Source organism: Lathyrus oleraceus, chromosome 3 (genome assembly GCF_024323335.1).
Source record: "Lathyrus oleraceus cultivar Zhongwan6 chromosome 3, CAAS_Psat_ZW6_1.0, whole genome shotgun sequence".
NCBI classification, from domain to species: domain Eukaryota; kingdom Viridiplantae; phylum Streptophyta; class Magnoliopsida; order Fabales; family Fabaceae; genus Lathyrus; species Lathyrus oleraceus.
In genome coordinates this window covers 234,917,578-234,942,159 of record NC_066581.1, presented here as the reverse complement: position 1 = coordinate 234,942,159, position 24,582 = coordinate 234,917,578, and the positions used below count along the sequence as shown (strand labels likewise).

At 36.2% G+C, this 24,582-nt stretch overlaps 1 protein-coding gene and 1 non-coding gene across 2 annotated transcripts; one reads left to right on the top strand and one right to left on the bottom strand.

Moving 5' to 3' along the window:
• Positions 1 to 12,933: 12,933 nt before the first annotated feature.
• LOC127133668 (small nucleolar RNA R71) lies at positions 12,934 to 13,040 on the top strand. Its single transcript, XR_007807618.1, has one exon. It is a non-coding gene; the product is annotated as a small nucleolar RNA R71 (small nucleolar RNA).
• Positions 13,041 to 18,718: 5,678 nt separating this feature from the next.
• LOC127126551 (uncharacterized) lies at positions 18,719 to 23,259 on the bottom strand. Its single transcript, XM_051055497.1, has 10 exons — positions 23,074 to 23,259; positions 22,653 to 22,819; positions 22,441 to 22,543; positions 21,386 to 21,498; positions 20,764 to 20,832; positions 20,205 to 20,320; positions 19,771 to 19,825; positions 19,538 to 19,658; positions 19,084 to 19,226; positions 18,719 to 18,982 (listed from the first exon to the last, which is right to left on the bottom strand). Exons 2-10 carry the CDS (start codon positions 22,788 to 22,790, stop codon positions 18,887 to 18,889), a joined length of 954 nt encoding a protein of 317 aa, XP_050911454.1. The 5' UTR covers positions 22,791 to 22,819; positions 23,074 to 23,259; the 3' UTR covers positions 18,719 to 18,886.
• Positions 23,260 to 24,582: the final 1,323 nt, after the last annotated feature.

Below are 24,582 nucleotides of genomic sequence, written 5' to 3'. Positions count from 1 at the left end.
GGAGTATGTATCTTTGAGTTAGGGGTATATAGGGATGATAGAAGTAAGTAGAATAATTTAGAATTGTTTTGATAATTAAAAATAATATTTTATTTATTTTTATTAATTAATTAGTGAAGATAGAATAATTGGGCCAAATATGAGAAATTGAGAAAGTTAATGGGAGGAATGAATATGAGATAATTAAGTTTGGATCAAGTTGGTGATTTGGAAAAGTTTACCCTAAAAATAAAAAGTTAAGAGAAACCTAGGTTTAAGGAGCAAAGAGGCAATAGGAAAGATGATCAAGGGAAGAGGGTGAAGGTTTCAATTCAGAGTTTTTATAAAAAATTCAGGTAAGGGTGAAAACTTGTTCCAATAGTAATGGGTATGTTAGAATGGTAGAATAGAGGAACCTTTAACCTCCTTAGGGTTTGGTATTTTGATTCATAATTTTGAATTTAGATGCTATGATGGTTGTTATATGATGATTATATGATGAATATTGTGTCTCTTATGTGCGTGTATTTTTTTGTTTTTATGATTGAACATATATCCACCATTGTTGCAATTTCAAAGGTTTTAGGCATAATCTTAAAACTGTGATTAAATGATTTAATTGTGTTAAAACTATAAATTAACTTTACATAATTAGAGTATTGCATGAGTTGTAATTTTCTGAGCATTTGGATTTTTACAGAATCGAAATCGGAGGTCCGGAAGGCCTCCAACGATGAAAAATGCAGAAAATTATGCATTCTGTCTGTCACGATCGCGCTCAGCGCGGGAGCCTTTTTTGTGTTTTTTTGGTCAAAATCATTTTGGCCATAACTTTTGATCCGTAAGTCCAAATCGAGTGTCGTTTGTTTCAAGGATAAAATAATTTTGGTGATTATTCATTGACGTTTTTGGGGTTGAAAAAGATGAAAATTGTGTTGGAAATTTTAGAAAACAACAACTTTTTAGTTATGCCTTTGTGCACGATTTTGATCATAACTTTCAACTCTTGAATCATTTTAGGTTGGGGTTTGAAGTATTAGAAAGTTGACTCTCAGAGATATAACATAATGGTGATAAGTGAATTGTTTAAGTACTATTCCTATGCCTACTATGTTGGTGAAGTTTTGTTCATACGTTCGGTTAATGAATTATTGACATATCACGACGATTTTGGTCATAACTTTTGTTCTGTAAGTCCGATTTTGATGTCGTTTGAAACGTTAGAAAGTTAATGCTTATACCTATAACATGGTAGTGATTGTTGATATGTTTTAATAATATTAACATACCTGGTATGTTAATCAATGTATTGGTTTATACGTTTGGTTGATGAGTCGTTGCATTGTTGTAATATCGTGGTGTGATAATTATGTTGTTATGTCGGTGATGTTAAGATGTTGGCGAGTTGCTTCTATTTATTGATATTATTCACGTGGTAAAATGAATTGGTTGTTGCATGATGAATGATGTGATGCATAAATGATGAGATGTTTATGGGGATCCTTTAGGGGAACTTTGTTGTGTTGATGCATGTTATTTGAGAGTCATGCATCTTGGTGTACGGGCTTCAGTCCAATTTTGGTGAGCCCCGATTCTATGGTGATGGATGCGAGTAGCTAATTCTTATTAGGATGGATTAATGGAGTGTTACCTGTGTTGATGGTAACGAGTTTTGGTGAGCCTCGATCCCATTGTGATGGATCGAGTGTGAGTAGCTAATTCCTATTATGGGGGATTAGTGAAGCGTTACCTATGGCATTGGTAGCGATTTTGGTGTGCTCTGATTCCAAGAGGGAATTGATCCTATGGTGGGGATCATGGAGTGAGATGAACCTGAGTGTTCATATTTGATACTGATCGCGACTTTATGAGTCGATTGGGGTACTAACTGCAAGTGCACAGTTCTATCGCGTAGTTTTAAAAGATATCGATCCCACAGGGACTTATGAATCGATATACCGTTTTCTAAGGTTACTTCGTAAAGCTAAAGCGGATGATACTTTGGTTGTTTGGGGAAAAGTAAAACTAAAATAAGATCTAGGTTTAATATCAATTAAGCGGATATCGGTATGTAGTTCGTCGTAATTAGGGAATCAAATCTTCGTTGGTTTCTTGGTTTTTAAAATAAATCTTTTCGGTAGACACTATTGATTAAAAGTTTTATCTCAAACTCTCGCTCTGTTGAATAGACTATGACTTTATATTAACGTAGTTGTCACTTATTAGTTAAATCCAAAATCACTTTTTGAAAACAACAGAATCTATAGAAACTCTTTTCATCAAAATAATAACCGTTTAAACACCCTCGTCTCAAACTCTCGCTCTATTGACTTAGATTATATAATTAAACTTAAATGCTTAACTCTCGTCCTCACATTTAACCTTTAAAAATACTTTTTGAAAAAGATTAGAATTTAATTAACTCTAAAAATTGCTTTCGCCCTGATTTAGAATTAATGTCCAATTTACACTGTCCAGTTAAAAACTCAAACTTTCGTTCTATTGATTTTAACTTCTTTATGTCTTTTACTTTCGTACAAAAACCTTGGTATTAACTCTGTAAATTGAGACCATAAAAAGAGTGACTTTAATTTTAAATAAAATTAAACCAACTTAGTTTTGATTCCTTATTCCGCTTACTTTACATACCGACATCTAAATTAATTAGCCGGACATGCTAAACAGGTCTGAACAATTATCATGCTTAAATAAAACCATATCAGGCAAACAATATAAATAAACAGTAATGCAGGGCATATATAAATTAAAACAATAAATTAAAGAACCTGAATAATTGATAGCAATCTTGAACACTCCACCACAGACCGGTTGGATTTGTTCTTGAACTCTTCAATCGGACAGGAAAATAAAAGCGAAGGAATAAAATACTATGATCTAACGTAAGGTTAGATCCAGTAAAAGATACACAATAGTTTCCGGTGTAGAAACTATTGTGTGAAAAATTAATTAAGTGCTCTGAAAATTGACTGGAAAAGAAGAGAAATAAAAATTGCTAATAAAATAGAAAGCTGTAGAAAATTAATGCTGTAAAAATGCTTGCACGGCGGAAAAAAGAAGGAGAGCTTTAGGGTTGGATCCAAGCAACTATTTATATTAATCCCCTAAGTGACCGTTTTCCCTTTGGTAGGTTTCTCACGTCAATTGGTCAAGCGAAGAAAGAGGAGGAACGTGCTTTCGTTGCTTCTGTTACGCGTCAAACCCAAAAATATAGGAATGGGGGTGTGACGGTCGTCACACCTTGTGTTACGCTCGTAACACTTAGCAGGGGGCGTGACGCTCGTCACACCTTGTGTGGCGTTCGTCACAGGGCCTCAGCGCATTTCCTTTTGGTTGTGGGCTGGGCTTTAGTGGAATGCTTCTTTTTTTTGGAGAATCCTCTTTTCTTTTGCACCCCTTTTCTTCCTTTTTCACTTATGCTTCAAATAAGTTACCTGAGACAAATAGAAGGGAAAATACCACGTAATATCGAATAAAATGAAATAAATCGAAACAAATAATAATATAATTTAATTAAATCGAGTCCAAAAATGTGATATTATTTCATGTTATCAAACTCCCCCATACTTAGACCTTTGCTTGTCCTCAAGCAAGATACAGTATAGAAATCAGTTTAAAGTATTAGCCTGATGAAATTTCCAAACACAAATCAAGTCGTAATAGGTTGCAAGTAAATCTCGTTTAGAAATAACCTGAGCTTAACCTTAACATCAACAACTACCGTTACAACCTCAAATAACCCCACCTTATGCAAACCAGTTCGAGTAACGCCATTATAGCTATCCTAGTTCCTTTGCTCTTATTTCACCCGTTTTCATTCTAGCGAAATCACATTAAGCCCTTTATCTTTTCGCGCACATAGTGGAGTAACCGGTTAGTGATTCTGATCCCCTTTTTAGCTTGAAGTTCTGGTACATAAGTTGGATAACTTCGTTATTTAGTCCATTGCAAATTGCGGGGGATCGGACTGTAGTCCGCCCTACCAAGTTCAGCACCAGATACCTGCTGAACCAACTCGTAATGGATCTTTCGTATTATGCTTTTGTATGATCTGCGACCTTTAGATTAAATGATCTGGTAAGGATCACCTAACTTAATTAGTGCATTTCCTGATATATATATTTTTTTGTTATTTTGGGAATCATTCACTTATATTCATCGGCTCTCCACGTAGTTTGCTATTAAGATGGTGCTGACTTCTTGTATAAACTACTCGGGGTTACTATAAAACTAAAAGTTCAAGGGATTGGTATAATAGATACTTTTCCTGATCTAACATGTTGAGGTTTGTTTTGAGCGTTGGTATGGTAATAATTTTGTCTTGATTTCACTCAAGTTTGATAAAATAAACAACCTTTATATTTACTGAGTGTGTTGAATTTTTGTTATGGCTCAAGAAAATTGAGGGGAATAGATAATAGAAATTTTTCACACTAGGGACTTAACTTAAAATAAATATATATTATAATAAAAAAAAATTCATAATAAGGAAGGGAAATAACAATGAAAGGGAAAGTAACATACTTGAAAAGGGAAGGTTGAAAGAACAAGGTCCCCCCCCCCCCCCCCCACACACACTTAAATGAAACATTGTCCCCAATGTTTCAAAGAAAACAAAAGAAAAAGAAAAAGAAACTAAAGTCAATGCTGCCTGCCGCCTCTTGTTCTTGGACCTGGTGATCGTTGACGTACTTCTAAGTCGTCAAACCTGCTGAGCAACTCAGTGAACCGTTGGTCGGTTATTGCATTCCTCGCTTCCTGTTGTTGTTGCATCTGGCGCATCATTTGCATCACTTCAAGATTCTGCGCTTGCATGCCGTCAATAGCATCCATGATGTCGTCGTTGGTTGCTGGCCTTCTTCGTCGACGACGTCGTGAGGATGGACCAGTTGCATTATCGGAAGGGTTGAGCGGGATTGATTGTTGCTCAAGACCTTCATCACCTTGCTCCATTTCTTCAAACTCGTCTGGAGGCGGGTTTGCGTATGTAGGCTCGGTAGCTTCGGGAGCATTAAGGTCGTAGATGAAGCAGTTGGGGTTGGTGACATCTGTGAGGGCAATGTTGGGTAAAACAACGCTTGGGACTTCTTGGTTGTTTACCATAAGATAATACCTTCCGCCTACCCTGTTTTTGATTAGGCGGCTGGACCGACAATAGCTTATATCCATAAATAGGGGTGGGAGAGATTGTAAATTTTTAACTCGGTCCCCTAGATTCAAACCAAGTGCTATGGAGGTTATTAATCCTCCAATCACGAAAGGTTGGCGGCCTCTAGCACATAGGGTGCGGATATGATGAAATAAGAAAGAAGCAACGTTTACCTTTGTATCCCTCTCAAAGACGCAGTGGAGGAAGAATAATTCCTTGGCGTTGACTTTGCTGTTGTTCGGTCTTCCAAAAACTGTGTTTTGCAGGGTGCAGATAAAATACCGGATGGTTGGGTTATGTATATGCGAAGCAAGTAGCACATCCCAGTTGTTGGTTTCCACACCGGATATTTTTCTAAAGAGTTCGAAGGCGTGTATGTGCCATTGGGAGTTCGGAGGGATTCTTGGGTGGACTCGGTCTCCTACAGGGAACTGTAGCATGGCACTTAATTGATCCTGGGATAATGAGTATTCAGTGTTGAACATGCAGAAGGTTGCGGTACCGGTTAAGTACTCGTCTTCACCGGTGGGAGTGTTGTATGAATAAGAACTTAAAAATTCTAAGGTGAGAGATGGGTAGGTAGGTTGATTGTGTGTGCATAGAAAGGTTAAATCAGCAAGGCGGAGCATCCATTGTATACCTTGAAGTAATCCTAATTCTTGTAAACAATTCAAATCAGGATACCTGGTAGATAAGACACCTCGCTGTTGGAAACGCTCGAACTGCTCCCTTTGATAATTATCATCTTCGGATCGGAAGATGATATTTCCGAATTGTTGGTTTCCCACCATACTGATAAGTGGGTTGAAAGGAGGAGAAGGGATGAAAAAGGATTTTGTATGGAGAAATGTATGTTGGAATGATGTAGAAAGAGAGGTATGGTGGGTATTTATAGGAAAAAGTTTGGAAGTTGGAAAGGGAGTGGGTGAAAAATAATTAAATGTTGGTAAATGTGAGTAAATGGGTAAGTGAATGGGGAAGGTAAAAAGTGGGGTGGTGTAACGGTCGTGTCCCCAACGGTTACTAACGTTCACCTAGTCTGAAGGTGTCACGCTCGTGACAGGGGTGTTACGGGCGTCACAGGCACTTGGTGTGACGACCATGATGGCTAGTGTGACGCTCGTCACACAGTCAGCTTGCAACGGTCATTGCTTGCGTGGGTGCTTCATAATTTGTTTTTATTATTACATTTTATTTTTGTTATTTTGTTTTGCTTATGCTTATTTTATTTTGCTATTGTAATGCTTTTAAGCTGCCTTGCATGCTATTCCACTACCATAATGTATGTATTTCTTTAACAGGCATAGCATATAGTGGATATCATTACTTGTAATTATAGAAATTGCATAGATCAAAATAAACTAATAATGCAAAAGCTTCATAAAATAATCATAATGTAACATTGGAAAACAAAAGCAAACATGCGAAAGAAAAACAAATACTAATATTAAAAATAATGTGAAACAAAACTAATAAATAGCATAAACTAAAACTAAGTAGCTAAGAAAAACAACTTCTAGCCACTTGCAGGATCTCTGGCCGGAGGAGCGAATGAGTTAACACGGTTTAGCAACTCGTGGAATTGATTTGTCATGCTGCTCATGCATCCCAGAAATTCCTGTCCCATATTAGCTAACTCTTCTCTGAGGGCGTCTTGTTCTGACATCAAAGCTTGAATGGTGGTGTTATAATTAGCTTCGGGCATATGATGTCTAATATCGGGTATTGCCGACTCTTCGGTCGGGATAGGTTGAGGAGGAGGGTTAATATCATAATAACCAGATGGTGTCTGAGGGTCAGACTCAGCATAAGGAATCTGGTCGTCACAAATCTCATAGTCCTGGATGGATTCAGTAGATCTAGCAGGGGAAGGTGTTCCGTTCAGGTTGTAGAGCCAGTTATTGCGGTTATGAACACTAGTCCTCTGACTAGGCAAGGTGAATAGGCAAAGAACTTGGTTGTCAATTATTAGTTCGAACTCTTCAGGCCCGAGATTTGCTATAAACATAATGTTGAAGAGGAAAGGTATACTCATAGTCGCAATGCCACAAAAAGGGCTTAGGTCAAGCATAGGTTGACGTAATCCGATAGCATTACCAATCATGGTTATCAATCCGCCTATTTGAATCGGTGCTCGTTCATCTTGGATAAGGCGGTCAAAGTTTGCCAACATAAAAGTGGCACCATTCACTGGACGGTTCTGGGAAGCACAAAATATGATGAAGAGTTCATCACGCGATACTGTAGTAATATTTGACTTCTTCCCAAAAAGGTTGTGGGCCAGGATCTTATGGAAATAACGAAAGGCCGGATTATGTATGTTTCCAGAAAGAAACTCATGTTCCTCGGGGTCGTCATTTCCAGTCAAACTTCCCCAAAAAATGTTCAAGTTCTCTATATTCAAAAAGGTCTTCTTGGCTCACTATGAATGTATCAAAAGAGGTAGGGAATCCTAAAAGGTTAGTAAAGTCTTGAATGTTAAACTGATACTCCATGTTGAACATTCTGAACTGAATGAAACCTCTGCTTATTCCTTTTCCATGACTGGGTAGATAGATCAGAGAGCTAAGGAATTCTAGAGTCAGTCTCCGGTAAGTGACGAATTGTCTTCGAATAGGAGTGGTTTCCCACCCTATTTGACTCAGCAAATACATGACACTTTCTCTTAGTCCAAGGGCAGTCATTGCCCAATCATCAACATACAAGCTAGGTAGCATCTCTCTCTCTGCTAGTTCCTTAAACTTTTGTTTCTGAGCTTTCCCTCTGAATTTGATACCCATACGATCAATTTGTCCCATCAGGTTAGTGTTAGCTAGAGAAAAGAAAAACAAGAGTTTTAGTCAGGATTTGGCCAAATGCCGAAAGAAGAAAAGAAGAAATTTTTTATAAATTAAAATAAATGAAGAATGAATACTAAATAAAATTTAAAAGAATAATCAAAGAAGAAATAAAAATAAAATATTTGTGGGTTGTCTCCCACGAAGCGCTTTGTTTAATGTCGCAAGCTCGACATTAAAACTATCAAATATAATCTATAAATTTTGGGGGCATTTCGTCTAAGTGCGGGACTTGTGAGTCTTCATTGTTCTCTGCATAATGATAATGTTTTAGACGCTGCCCGTTTACGATAAATGGTTCAATAGATTTTCCTTTAATTTCCACCGCTCCACTTGGAAAGACATTGGTGATTTGGAAAGGGCCTGACCATCTAGAACGTAGTTTTCCTGGGAATAACTTAAGTCTAGAGTTGAACAAAAGGACTATATCGCCTTGTTTGAAGATTTTTCTTGATATACGTTTATCATGCCATTTTTTCGTTCTTTCTTTGTAGATTCTGGCATTTTCGTAGGCGTCTTGTCGAAGTTCCTCTAATTCGTTTATGTCAAGAATTCGCTTTTCACCAGCGGCTTTATAGTTTAAATTTAGATTTTTAATAGCCCAGTAGGCCTTATGTTCTAATTCTACCGGGAGGTGGCAAGATTTTCCATAAATAAGCTTAAATGGGGTTGTTCCTATGGGAGTTTTGTAGGCGGTTCGATATGCCCATAAAGCTTCGGATAGCTTTGATGACCAGTCTTTCCTTGAGGTGGCGACTGTTTTTTCTAATATTTGTTTAATTTCTCTGTTAGACACTTCCACTTGTCCACTGGTTTGAGGATGGTAAGGTGTTGCTACTCTATGTCTCACACCATACTTAAACAGTAGTTTTTCGAGTACCTTAGATATGAAATGCGATCCACCATCACTGACTATTATTCTTGGGACCCCAAATCTTGGAAAAATTATATTCTTAAAGAGTCTAGTTACTACTCGTGTGTCGTTTGTTGGAGAAGCTATAGCTTCAATCCATTTTGATATGTAGTCAACTGCTACGAGTATGTACTTGTTACCGAAAGAAGGTGGAAAAGGTTCCATGAAATCTATTCCCCACACGTCGAAAATCTCTACTTCCAAAATGCCCTTTTGTGGCATCTCGTCACGTCTAGATATGTTTCCTGTGCGTTGACATCTATCACATTTCTTGATAGCCGCATGCACATCCTTCCATATGTTTGGCCAATAAAGACCGGCTTGTAGGATTTTAGAACAGGTCTTGGATGTACTTGCATGTCCACTATAAGGTGCGGAGTGACAGTGTTGGATTATATTTTCTATCTCTTCTTCAGGTATACAGCGACGGAAAATACCATCGGGGCCTCTTTTGAAAAGTAAAGGATCATCCCAGTAATAATGTTTTATGTCATGGAAGAATCGTTTCTTTTGTTGGTACGATAAATTAGGTGGAACTATTCCGACAGCTAAATAATTGACGAGATCGGCGTACCATGGTGTAACACATATAGCTAGGGTGGTCTCTACCTGTTTATCAGCTTTATTTTCTTCCAAAGTAGCTATAAGTTTATCGTACGAGAAATCATCGTTGATCGATGTTCTTTCCGGTTCCAGGTTTTCAAGTCTAGAGAGGTGATCTGCTACTACGTTTTCAGTTCCTTTCTTATCTTTGATATCCAAATCAAATTCTTGTAGCAACAAAATCCACCTTAGGAGTCTAGGTTTAGCGTCCTTTTTTGTTAAGAGGTACTTAATGGCGGCGTGGTCAGTGTAAACGATTATTTTAGCTCCGACCAAGTAGGAACGAAATTTATCTAGTGCAAATACTATTGCTAAAAGTTCTTTCTCGGTCGTGGCGTAATTCATTTGTGCTTCGTCTAGGGTTCTACTTGCGTAATATATGACGTGAAGTTTTTTATCTTTTCGTTGTCCTAAGACAGCACCTACGGCGTAGTCACTTGCGTCACACATTATTTCGAATGGTTCATTCCAATCTGGAGTCTGCATTATGGGCGCGGAGATCAATGCTTGTTTAAGCGTTTGAAATGCTTCTAAACATTTATTGTCGAAGATGAATTCAGCATCTTTCATCAATAATCCGGTTAAAGGTTTAGTTATTTTAGAGAAATCTTTAATGAATCGTCGGTAAAAACCGGCATGTCCTAAGAAGCTTCGTACTTCTCTCACAATTTTCGGAGGTTGAAGGTTTTCGATTACTTCTATTTTGGCTTTGTCTACTTCAATTCCTCTATTTGATATGATGTGTCCTAAAACAATTCCTTCTTGTACCATAAAGTGACATTTTTCCCAATTAAGTACTAGGTTTACTTTTACACATCGTTCTAGAACTCTTTCTAGGTTTTCAAGACATTCTTCAAAGCTTTGTCCGTATACGGAAAAATCATCCATAAATACTTCCATGATGTTTTCGAGAAAATCGGCGAATATTGCCATCATGCACCTTTGGAAGGTTGCAGGAGCATTGCACAAGCCAAACGGCATTCGTCGATAAGCGAAGGTACCAAAAGGACATGTGAATGTTGTCTTTTCTTGGTCATCAGGGTGAATTGGTATTTGAAAGAAGCCTGAGTAACCGTCTAGATAGCAGAAATGAGAATGTTTTGCTAATCGTTCTAACATCTGGTCAATGAATGGTAAAGGGAAATGATCTTTTCGGGTTGCTTTGTTTAGTTTCCTATAGTCAATGCACATTCTCCATCCCGATTCGATTCGTTTGGTTATAGTTTCTCCTTTTTCATTTTCAATAACTGTTATACCTCCTTTCTTTGGTACTACGTGTACAGGACTAACCCATTTGCTATCAGATATAGGATATATGATACCTGCCTCTAATAACTTTGTTACTTCCTTTTTCACTACCTCACTCAGGATCGGGTTTAGTCTCCTCTGATATTCCCTAGAAGTTTTACAGTCTTCTTCTAGCATGATGCGGTGCATACAAATAGAAGGACTTATCCCTTTAAGATCGGTGATGTTGTATCCTAGTGCGGTTGGATATTTTCTTAAGATATGTAGGAGTTTTTCGGTTTCGAGTTTTCCTAGGTCTGCATTAACTATCACTAGTCGTTCAAGTTCTAAGTCTAGGAATTCATATCTCAGATTTTTGGGAAGTGTTTTCAGGTCGAGGTTTGGTTTCTTAAGGCATTGCGTAGGATCCGATGTCATTGCTAAACATTGGTTAAGTCTGTCTTCTACACGATAGTCAGACAATTTGTCATTTTCTAACTCTGTTTCTTTTATGCATTCATCGATGATATCCATAAAGTAACATCTGTCATCTATTGCAGGTGCTTTCAAAAATTGGGAAAGAATGCACTCAATTTTCTCTTCTCCTACTTCGAAAGTGAGTCGTCCTCGTTTTACGTCTATGATAGCACCGGCGGTTGCTAAGAATGGTCTTCCCAATATAATGGGTGTAACTTCATCTTCTCTTATGTCCATAATTATAAAATCGATTAGAATGTAGAATTGACCTATGCGCACGGGAACGTTTTCAAGAATTCCTACAGGATATCTAACAGAACGATCTGCTAATTGTACAGACATTTTAGTTGGTCTTAATTCTCCCATTTCCAGTTTCTTGCATATGGATAAAGGCATAACACTGATACCGGCTCCTAAATCGCATAGAGCTTTGTCTATGACAAATTTTCCTATGTGACAGGGTATAGAGAAACTACCAGGATCTTTAAGTTTAGGAGGCATATTCTGGATTATAGCGCTCCAATTCAGCAGTGAGTGTAACGGTTTCGCTCTCTTCAAGTTTCCTTTTATTAGAAAGAATTTCTTTTAAGAACTTAGCATATGAGGGCATCTGCGTAATAGCTTCTGTAAAAGGAATTGTGACGTTTAATTGTTTCAGTAGGTCAAGAAATTTTTTAAATTGGCCCGCATCTTTGGTTTTAATAAGCCTTTGAGGGTAAGGGATAGGTGGTTTATAAGGTGGTGGAGGTACATAAGGTTCTTTCTTTTCTACGGTTTCCTTATTACTCTCTTCCTTTTCCTTAGGTTTATTTTCTTTTTCTTCCTCAGTTGACTTTTTAGAGTTTTGGTTTTCAATTCTTGGATCAGACGGTCCTTCTACTTCTATTCCACTTCTCAATATGATTGCATGAGCGTGGCTTTTCGGATTAGGTTGGGACTGTCCAGGAAATGTACCAGTTGGGGAAGCAGTAGGCGCTTGTTGTTGAGCTACTTGTGATATTTGTGTTTCCAGCATTTTGTTATGGGTAGCCAGGGCATCTACTTTACTTGCTAGTTGTTTGATTTGTTCGCTAGTGTGTATATTCTGGTTTAAGAAATCTTTATTGGTTTGCTGTTGAGAAGCTATGAAGTTCTCCATCATGATTTCCAAGTTGGATTTTCTAGGAACATTATTGTTAGGTGTAGATGGGGTCGGCTTTTGATATCCAGGGGGTATAGCTGGGGCTTGATTGGGAGCTTGTCCTGGTGCGTATAAAGCATTGTTGCTCTTATATGAAAAATTAGGATGGTTCTTCCAGTTTGAGTTATAGGTATGCGAGTAGGGATTTCCTTGAGCATAATTCACTTGCTCTGCTTGGATTCCTGTTAGGAGTTGACAATCTACAGGAGTGTGACCTTGGATTCCACAGACTTCGCAATTTTGAGTTGCGGCAACCACGGTGGCTGGAGGTGATACATTTAAACTTTCAATTTTCTGGGCCAGAGCATCCACTTTTGCATTAACATGATCAAGGCTACTTATCTCGTACATGCCACTTTTCGTTTGAGATTTTTCTACCATTGTTCGGTCGCTTCCCCACTGATAATGGTTTTGGGCCATGCTCTCGATAAGTTGATAAGCATCGGCATAAGGTTTGTCCATAAGTGCACCACCTGCGGCGGCGTCTATTGTTAACCTTGTGTTGTATAAGAGACCATTATAGAAGGTATGAATTACTAACCAGTCCTCTAAACCATGGTGTGGACAAAGTCTCATCATGTCTTTGTATCTTTCCCATGATTCGAAAAGAGACTCGTTATCTTTCTGTTTAAATCCATTTATCTGGGCTCTCAACATAGTTGTTTTGCTTGGAGGAAAATATCGGGCAAGAAAGACTTTCTTCAACTCATTCCATGTGGTGACTGAGTTGGAAGGAAGAGACTGAAGCCATCTTCTAGCTTTATCTCTTAATGAGAAGGGAAAAAGACGAAGTCGAATTGCCTCTGAAGTGACACCATTGGCTTTAACAGTATCAGCGTATTGGACAAATACGGATAAATGAAGGTTTGGATCCTCGGTAGGATTTCCAGAGAATTGATTCTGTTGCACTGCTTGTTACAGCGAAGGTTTAAGTTCGAAGTTGTTTGCTTCGATTGCGGGTGGAGCAATACTCGAATGCGGCTCATCTTACGATGGAGCGGCGTAATCTCGAAGAGCACGAGCTGGTTCTGCCATCTCGGGTATCGGCGAAGGAAGAAGATTTTTGAGGTCGGGCACTTCGATATGAGGGAGATTGTTTGCAGCACGATATTCCCGAATTCGTCGTAAGACTCGAAGATATAGTTCAATGTCATTGACTCGTAAGTAAAACGGCTCGCCTTGTGAGCGAGTGTGTGGCATACAAATCAACGAAAGAAAGAAAGAAAAAAAAGCCTTAGTCTCTACAACGTAACAGAAGGGTTACGATATCGACTAAATAAAAGTCCCCGGCAACGGCGCCAAAAATTTGATCGCGACTTTATGAGTCGATTGGGGTACTAACTGCAAGTGCACAGTTCTATCGCGTAATTTTAAAAGATATCGATCCCACAGGGACTTATGAATCGATATACCGTTTTCTAAGGTTACTTCGTAAAGCTAAGGCGGATGATACTTTGATTGTTTGGGGGAAAAGTAAAACTAAAATAAGATCTAGGTTTAATATCAATTAAGCGGATATCGGTATGTAGTTCGTCGTAATTAGGGAATCAAATCTTCGTTGGTTTCTTGGTTTTTAAAATAAATCTTTTCGGTAGACACTATTGATTAAAAGTCTTATCTCAAACTCTCGCTTTGTTGAATAGACTATGACTTTATATTAACGTAGTTGTCACTTATTAGTTAAGTCCAAAATCACTTTTTGAAAACAACAGAATCTATAGAAACTCTTTTCATCAAAATAATAACCGTTTAAACACCCTCGTCTCAAACTCTCGCTCTATTGACTTAGATTATATAATTAAACTTAAATGCTTAACTCTCGTCCTCACATTTAACCTTTAAAAATACTTTTTGAAAAAGATTAGAATTTAATTAACTCTAAAAATTGCTTTCGCCCTGATTTAGAATTAATGTCCAATTTACACTGTCCAGTTAAAAACTCAAACTTTCGTTCTATTGATTTTAACTTCTTTATGTCTTTTACTTTCGTACAAAAACCTTGGTATTAACTCTGTAAATTGAGACCATAAAAAGAGTGACTTTAATTTTAAATAAAATTAAACCAACTTAGTTTTGATTCCTTATTCCGCTTACTTTACATACCGACATCTAAATTAATTAGCCGGACATGCTAAACAGGTCTGAACAATTATCATGCTTAAATAAAACCATATCAGGCAAACAATATAAATAAACAGTAATGCAGGGCATATATAAATTAAAACAATAAATTAAAGAACCTGAATAATTGATAGCAATCTTGAACACTCCACCACAGACCGGTTGGATTTGTTCTTGAACTCTTCAATCGGACAGGAAAATAAAAGCGAAGGAATAAAATACTATGATCTAACGTAAGGTTAGATCCAGTAAAAGATACACAATAGTTTCCGGTGTAGAAACTATTGTGTGAAAAATTAATTAAGTGCTCTGAAAATTGACTGGAAAAGAAGAGAAATAAAAATTGCTAATAAAATAGAAAGCTGTAGAAAATTAATGCTGTAAAAATGCTTGCACGGCGGAAAAAAGAAGGAGAGCTTTAGGGTTGGATCCAAGCAACTATTTATATTAATCCCCTAAGTGACCGTTTTCCCTTTGGTAGGTTTCTCACGTCAATTGGTCAAGCGAAGAAAGAGGAGGAACGTGCTTCCGTTACTTCTGTTACGCGTCAAACCCAAAAATATAGGAATGGGGGTGTGACGGTCGTCACACCTTGTGTTACGCTCGTAACACTTAGCAGGGGGCGTGACGCTCGTCACACCTTGTGTGGCGTTCGTCACAGGGCCTCAGCGCATTTCCTTCTGGTTGTGGGCTGGGCTTTAGTGGAATGCTTCTTTTTTTTGGAGAATCCTCTTTTCTTTTGCACCCCTTTTCTTCCTTTTTCACTTATGCTTCAAATAAGTTACCTGAGACAAATAGAAGGGAAAATACCACGTAATATCGAATAAAATGAAATAAATCGAAACAAATAATAATATAATTTAATTAAATCGAGTCCAAAAATGTGATATTATTTCATGTTATCAGATACCACATTCATGTTGAGTCGTTGTTGAGTACATTACATAAGTGTTGCATTTGTATTGGTTGTTATTGATGTGTTGTTGGATGAGATGTTGTTGCATATAATGTTAATGACAATTGAGATGTGATTTTGTATGATATTGATGATAATTGAGATGTTGTCGTGTATGATGTTGATTATGATTTGGATGTAAGAATATGATATATTGTTATGCATGATTGTGTAGATGTTGTACTCTATTCTTCATTCTATATCGTTATTATTGAAATTAATTCTCACCCCTTCTGTTTGAATGTTGCCTTTACATGGGCATCATGCAGATACTTAAAAGTAGTATTGCTGAAGTAAGTGGAAGGTATCTCTTGGATTACTTCTTTATTTTGTCGCTTTTACTAATGGTACCTTGCTCTGATCATGTAACATCAGGTTGGGTTAAACTCTTATTTTATTCCTTATGTTTGATTATGTTAAAGTCATAAGACTAATTTTGTTGTTGAGTATTCTTAAGATGTTGAGTTGATTTATTACAACTCTCTTATTTTGTTATTACAGATGAAGTTGAGACTAGATGTTATTACTTGCTTTATCTTCCATAATTGTGATTATAATTCCGCTGCAATGATACTTTAAATGGAAGTGGGCATGCAGTGACAAGTTATGAATGTCTTATTATGTGAATATATAATATCGATCAGATGAGTTAGATGTCGTGTAAACATCCTTATTACAAATGTGTGCATTGAAATTTATTGTTGAAACCCGTGTTACGGAGCAGGTCATGTGTTATGAATGTGTGACACTCTACGTAGTTTTATTTTATATTTAATAGACGTGATAAATTATGTGTGGGATTTAGGGTGTTACAAATTGCGCCAAGGAGATCCATTATCTCCATTTATTTTTCTTATGATGGCCGAGGGGATGGATGGGTTGGTGTCAAGTGTGACCTGTTAAGGGTTTTAAAGGGTTCTAGTGTGGTGAAAATGTGAGTGTGGGGATGCTTCAGTTCTCCGACGATATCGTTTTACTAGGGGATGGTTCGTGGCATAATTTGTGAAGTATTAAGGTGTTCCTTAGGGGTTTTGAGTTGTCTTCGGGGTTGCGGGTCAATCTTAGCAAGAGTAAGTTCATTGGCTATAACTTGGAGTGTGATTTTGTTCAGGCGACAATTGGTTTCTTATCTTGTGGTATTGGGTCTCCTTCTTTCACGTTCCTTGGTATTCCTACCGGAATCAACCTGAGACATCGGGAAGTGTGGAAGCCTATTGTGGATAAGATCAGAAGAATATTGGCCATTTGGCACAATAGATTCTTGTCAATTGGCGGTAGGGTGGTGTTCTTGAATTCGGTGTTAGTCAATATCCTGATCTTCTTCTTTTCGTTTTATAAAACTCCTAAGGTGATTATTAATGAAATTATTATGTTGCAAAGAGTTTTCTTGTGGGGTGGATCGGAAGATAAGAATAGGATAAATTGGGTTAGTTAGGATATTGTTTATCGGCCAAAGAAGTAGGGGGATCTTGGTGTTAAGCATTGTGGTATATTCAATTTAGCTTTGTTGAGTAAGTGGAAGTGGGGCATTTTGAACGAGAATATTTTTGTTTAGCATGGGTTTCTTGGTTTTAGGTATCGAGATTTAGCGTCTTTTGGTGTTACAGGATCAGGTTTTTATTCCTCGCGATAAAGTTTCGCTTTGGTGGAATGATTTGTGTTTAATTGGTAAGGTGGAAGAGGATAACTAGGAAAACTGGTTTGTTTCGTCTATTTCTGCAGGCTTGGAAAGGGGAATTTTATAGATTTTTTGTTGCATCTTTGGTTCAGCTCAGTGCCGCTCCGTTTTCTATTTCCTTCTGTATTTTTGGTTTCTGATCATCACAGTTACAAGGTGGGGGAGTGTGGCTTTTGGTTGTTTGGTAGGTGGATTTGGGACATTGAAATAAGGGCGGATTTGCTTTCGGAAGAAGATTTTGTGTTGTTGTCCCAGCTTTATGCGATTCTTCAGGTTGTTCAGTTAGATCTGTGGCGGGATGATCGTTTCATTTGGTGGAGAAACAATGGTGGTTTCTCAGTTAGTGATAGTTATTGTAGGATGGTTGTTGTTGAGTCGAGTGGGGTTGTTATGGAGGCGGATAAACTGTGACTTTTGGAGTTTGTGTGGAAGACCAAGGCTCCTAGTAAAGTGCTTTTATTTGGCTGGCGGATGGTTCTGAGCAGGCTTCCGTTGAGGGAGGAATTAAAGAAGAGGCACATTATTGTTGGAGTTCATAATACAGTATGTCCTTTATGTTTTTTTCTTGAGGAAAGCTTGGATCATCTCTTCTTGCTTTGTCCTTTTTCGTTTCGTTTTTGGGCCGAAGCTTGTGGTTGGATTGGTGCGGGGTGTCGTCGTATTCTAGCTCTTTAGCAACTTCTTTGCTGGATTTTATTGATGGTGAAGGGTCTCGATCACTAAGAGGAGGATGTTTTGATTTTTTTGGTTGGTTATCTATTGGGTTATTTGGTCATGTAGGAATGTTATTGTTTTCAAGGATGGTATTTTAAACAAGATGGATGTGTTGGGTTTGATTAAATTTTTCTCGTGGGAGTGGTTTGTAATCTTTAATCATTGCGGAAATTCTTGCTTGTGGAATGTTTGGTGTCTCACCGGTCTCTTTTTTTTGTATTGTGTTTGCTGGTTGTTAGTTATTCTCGTTTGTTGTGCTTTTTCTGTTGTAACTTGTTGTTGACTTTGTAAGAGTTGGACACTGTCAACTACCACCACCCTACCCTGATGACTAATTCGGGCATGCATGCGCCAAAAACTTGGTCGCTATATTAAAATTACTACTAAGCAAAATACATGATATATTTAATATTTTTATTACTTTACAAACTTAATTGTATGAATTGTTTAAATTTAAATATATTTTTTATTATAAATATAATTGATTTTGGTTTTTGAAAATTTCAAAAGTCAAAACTAAAACTGATTTTCTTTAAATTCAAAACAATAGAAAATAACCTCAGAACCAAGCTTTAGCAAGCATATAAAACCACTGGACGGCATACCCACGAGACTAGCAGCAGCAGTTACACATGTTACATTAGAAAGACTAAACATGAACATATTACCATATTCTTCTATTATTTATTTATTTTCTAATTTGTTTGTTTATTGTAAAAGCTTTCTCCACCCTTCAACATAGATTGGATGTCACATTCAAAAAATAAATAAAATTGTGCCTTACAAAATATGATTGACCCTTTTTTTTGGTATTATTATAAACAATTTCCTGAATGCTACTAATAAATGCTTAAATACAAGCTGTGATGGAAATCAACAGAAAGATTAATCTGATATTTGGGATCCCACTTTCACTTATGATTTTCATGTTTCTATTCAGAGATAGAATCACAAATACTTTAGATACATTTAATGTAACATTCTCTAGCTACAAAATGGAAGAGAGAAATGTTGAACTAAAATGATCACTAATCATCACAACATGTTGTGAGCAGGTAAATCTTTTATACTGGAGATGTCTTCAAGAGCAAGCTCCCGCTCTAACTGCGTTCTTGTTGACTTCAAAACATCCTAAAGACAAAAGCAAAAGCTTAAAGCAATAAGAACACTGTCTAAGAACAATGATAAATTAACTAATCAGTGAGCAAACACAATTTTTAATGATATATTACGTTAAATTCCATATATGTAGCACGCTTTGCTAGCCACTGAGCATCCATCATTTGAAAGGCGATGCAGAAAAGGATATCAAATGCCATTTCATCCTCCTCAAGCAGCCGTAGAAAATAGATTCCTGGCAAAGAAGATGGATGAACTGCAAGAAGAATAGAATAGTTCATCATCAGATGATTACACGTGAAACATGAGGTGAGTATTGAAGATATATCAACACTTGCTGCAGATTAGGAAACCCCTATTAATAATGATAATAGTTCCCAAGAAGCAAAACATACTTTTGGACTCTAGCGTAGTTTGCAACGGAAATCCAAACATAATCTATGAGTGTGGCGTGATATGACAATATTTTATGGTATCTGTTTAAGTATTACGCGTCTCAAAACCACCTTGTCACCATAATATAATAATTACAACCACTGAATTTGTCCTCAAGAGAATTCAAGTTACCTGATTGAAGATCCAGCATCTGCACCAACATAAATGAAATATTGATTCCAGCTACTGCAAATGGATATTCCCACTCTGCTCTGACTCCATCTTGTTTAAGCAACAATCGCTGGAATGAAGCCTATGACATTGCCAGGTAGAAATGTGCTAGACTAATTAAAATCACCCACTTAATAATTTAACAGATTATGTAGAATTTAAATATAAATGCAATTATGGTAGAAGAAACTTACTGGATACTTCTGCGCGAAAAAGATGAGGTTCTCTAATGATATAAATCCTCCACCCCTGCAAACCATGGTAATAAATTCTTATGAACTCTCATAATTTTGAGATGTTGATATGTATTTGCAATGAAAGGGTGAGGATTGCCAAAATATTTAGAGAGAATACTTTGGAGATTGGGATGCTAACACATATTTTTATATAATCTAACAAAAGCAACCCCTAAGAATCAAAAAACATAACCATTAAAACATGTAGATGCATGTCTAACCAATAAGGATCAGAGTATTTTAAGTCACCACCCATTATTAAGTCAATGAATCCTTACGTAATAGTCTAGTAATACTTTGAGTCTCTGACCTATAGCCGACTAAAACCCTATTCATATTCAGGCCCCTACCCCATCTCGTTAGAGCAATACATATAGCTTTTGACCACGCACCTAAAATCTGTTGATGGGTCTGAACCTTGCCATCCCATTTCCTTCCAAACATCTGATTTAAGTGAAGGAAGCTCCCTGTCGGGATAAGCCAATCTCCACAATAGTAAAAGAGCTTCCTGCAACAACAACAAAAAAGAGATTTGAAAATGTAATCCTTTATCAAAATAAAATAAAATGTTAGTTACAAGTTTATTTTCAACTATTGTATTATAGACTCTCAAAAGCATGCTATGGATAAATTAGATATATGCGCTGTATATACATGTAGAGCAACTTTCTTGGCCACCTGTTAATTCATCCATGTAAGGAAACTCAATTTACAAACGGTTTATCAATCCCCATAAACCAGTATTTGCAAGTTGAGCAGTTATCACACACACATTCCAGATCCAAAAAAATCAGATTGTTCATTAAGCATGCATATAGATTGCAGAGCAAAATAGAACATCAGTATAACAAAATGGTATCAAGAGGTGCATATGAAAACGACAGCAGGATTGAACAAACAAGAAAGAAAAATCAGTCATGTGATTAGGTGGGAAAAACATTAAATACATACTTGGTGCTCTGTTTTAGAACCATCAAAAGGGACTTCAAGCCGTTGCCGTAAGTTTCTTAGTCTTTCTTCCTAAGAAAGAAAGAAATATGAATAAATATGACATAACCACATGTAGCAGATTACTGAAAGTTGAAAACACAAAAGCATACAGTCAGTGAGAATTATTGTCTGAGAAATGAGAACATTTACTTACAATCATTTGATTAAAATTGATTGTTCAGATGACTTTTTCATTTATAATTCCCACAATTTTTATAATCTCACGAGATCTTTAATTAATAAGGAAGAAAACAACGTGTACTTTGATGGATATAGAACAATGCAACCAATACTTATCAATATCATCAAATTCCAATGAAATATCCATTACCCATGTATGCCTTGCAAAACATGACACAGTGATAATATCCTACCAGGTGTTTTTATTATCCATTACCCACCTATTCAAGAAACTGTGTGGCAATATCAAACTAAATCCAGTGATATAATATCCTATCTAGTGTTTTTATTATCAAAAATCAGAATTTCCCCGGGCACCAATTCAACTTAAGGTTGAAGTTGGTTACTTGATTTTGGTCAAAACACACTTATAAGAATTTAAATAAGATATCACAATACATACCTGCACAGGGCTAAGAGGTGGAGGCAGCATCCTATTATTTTGCAAGTAAAGAGCGTTAGAAGGAAGAGATAAAAGACGACCAAGAAGAGACCCAGACCCGATTACAACGTTCGCTGCAAAGGCAATATGAAATGATTGATTACATGTCAGATAATCACAACTAAAATCATGCAATTTGCATTTTCTTTTTATTTGTACACCAGTCAACAATGAGGAAAACATAGATATAAAACATACATAAGAACCCAATTTTCCCCCAACTCTATAAATGATACTTTGAGAAATGAAAATAATATATAAGCAATCTTTGTGATAGTAAATCCATCTATTTACAAAAACAACAAACTCCAAAGAGTGTAAACATGATTATCAAATCAGGAATTCGTGAATCAAATCTTGTCATGAACTGTAAGATACATACACGAACTTCAAAACAATCCATGATTAGTTCCTAAATCAAAATGACAAAAAAATGTAGCTGAATAAACAAAATTTAGCGGTAAGTTGCAATTCATTCGCAAAATGAATTGAGAGTCAATCTGTGATTCATATTCAAAATTGATATGCACAGCTCCATCAATTCAGTCAACTAATACTCATAAGCTACAAAAGAAGTGCTCGATATTGCAAATTCTACAACTGGTTCTTTTAGCCACCACTCTAAACGTGAGATTTCAGATTCATAGGAAAAATAGATCATCAACTTTCCTGACAAATCATTTGGAAATTGGAATAGAGTTTTATTCGCTCCATAATTATCACAAATGGAAAATATGTCGACAATCCTCTAGCATAGAATGTATGAACTGAGAAATTCAGAGGAAAAATAGATCATCAACTTTCCTGACAAATCACTTGGAATCCGATTTTATTCACTCCATAACTATCACTAATGGAAAATAAGTCCACAATCAGCTAGCATAGAATGTAAGAACTGAAAAACAGTCCAACATTGCTTTTCACTAGATAATAATAACGAAACAATGCACTATTCAATAATTATCAATACTGTCAAGCATAAAAATTTATGGCAAGCCAAACCATCGAACACATACCTAACCACTGTGCCCATTGCGCGATAAGGTTTGAAAACAAGAATGTCCAATGAATTTGCGCCTTCTTCCTCTCATCATCCCACAAATCTTCAAGTGTACATATCTTCATAACAGATAAACATAACATAAAAAATTAAAAAAAACATAAAATCAGACAAAACAAAATAAACTTATCCCTTACTCCCCAAATCAAAACAACAACAATTCCAAACCTTCTTGTTCTCAATATAATCATCACCCCCCAACAAGGGCTCATTCAAAGAATCTAACTCGGACGTATCCAAATGATCCTTCCTTTTGCCATCGACATCCCCGTGATGGAGTCTTCTCCTCAATGTTCTTGAAGACATCAAAACTCTTCTTTACTATATATCTCAGCCTACAAGTCACAAAAAAAAATACCAATTCTAAAATCCAAAAACCACCAAGCTCATCAATTTTCTCAAACAAAAATCCATTGTGTTCATACAAGCACCATATTACTCAATTCAATGAATATCAACACAATATATGAATCAACATAACTGAATTTCAACAATAACACACACAGCATAAACCCTAAATTCAACTTAAACCAAACCGAATAAACAGAAATTTAAATCAAAAGAATCAACGAGTTGTTAACAACAATACCTGAATTTCAACGAGTGAAACGAATCTCAGTAATGAAAATGCAAAGTAACAAAAAAATTGTTTGAAGGGTTTTATAAATATAAATGAAATTCGAAGAAAAATATATTGTTTTTACTTTTCGTACTTGAAAAGGAAGAAAAAAAAGTTTTTCTTAAAAAAAGAATAAAAAAAAAGTTAAAATAAAGAAATAAATGAAAGGTGACGTGTTTGTGGTGTCAAGAATGACAGTAGCGTGTTGGAAGAGACAGGTCAAATGCGTGCTGGGTCTGGAAACTCTTTGACTAATTTTGAAGATTAATAAATTCTAATTCTAATTTTAATTTTTGGTGGAGTTAAATTGGGCATTTTTTTAATCTAATTGTAATTCTATTATGTGTCACTTTCTAAAAAAAATGTTTTTTTATTGAGGCAATTCTATCTAAATAAACTACTTCCCAACTGTATCTAACTGTAATTTATTTATGTAGATATTATAATATGATCAAATAATGGATTTTAACGTTTTATATTGAAAATAAAGAATTTCGTTACTTACAAAATAAAAATCAATTGCATCAAATTATTAAAGGGGTGAGAATAGATGAAAATTATTAATATTGGCATACAGTCTATAGATCAGATTTTTTTTACATAGACATAGATCATATTAGATTTTCTTTAATAGAGAAAACATATGTTTTTTATAAGTCTATCTTTTTTATAAGTCTAATTAATTAAAATGACGGTCAAAATTCATAAAATGGTTATATTAATTTACTTAAATAGGTATGAATAATTATATTATTATTATTATGATAATAATAAAGATTAATTACTATACACTGTCAGTGTAAAATGTTTTACACAATCGATTCATCATCATCACCCGTTTGCATTACTTTATAATTTTTTTAAATGAAAGTCAAACTTGTTTCAACATCCAACGGCTATGATTAACTGACAGTGTAAAATTTTACACTGTCAGTGTATTACAATTAAATCCATAATAATAATAATAATAATAATTATTATTATTATTATTATTATTATTATTATTATTATTATTGTACCATTGTGGAACCAGAATATGTATGTGTGGTAATGGATCCTAAATCGATGATGTTGATCTCCGAAGCGGTGGTGTGGGATGGACTTGCAAGGTTGACACTCCAACGTTCAAGACAGTTTAAAATTCAAGATGAGTGTAGTGAAAGTTGGAGATCAGAAAAGTGTACTTAGAATATCATATGTGATGGGTTTTATACATTGGGTTATTTGGATTGGTCCTGCATCGGTTTGGGCTTTGGCTTTAGGCCTTTGGTCGGTCCAAAACATTTGCCACCAAGGCTTGTCTGGCAAGGATTAGTCAGGGAAGCCTTTGAAGTTGTAGTCGACCTCCGGTAGTAATGTTCAGCTCTTTAACGAAAGTGGAAACGTCTTGCCTCAGTTTCCAAAGTAGTGGGGAGCACATTAAATGTTTTCTCATCATTAAAATGTTTAAGTACTCCTTCTGAGCATTGGCTCTAGAGG

Excerpts from the sequence above, each read along its gene's own strand:
- LOC127126551 (XM_051055497.1), bottom strand. The coding sequence starts at position 22,790 with ATGTCTTCAAGAACATTGAGGAGAAGACTCCATCACGGGGATGTCGAT. Across the intron at positions 20,833-21,385 it reads CACCTCTTAGCCCTGTGCAG|GAAGAAAGACTAAGAAACTT; the intron begins GTATGTATTGTG and ends TTTCTTTCTTAG. Across the intron at positions 20,321-20,763 it reads GTTCTAAAACAGAGCACCAA|GAAGCTCTTTTACTATTGTG; the intron begins GTATGTATTTAA and ends TTGTTGTTGCAG.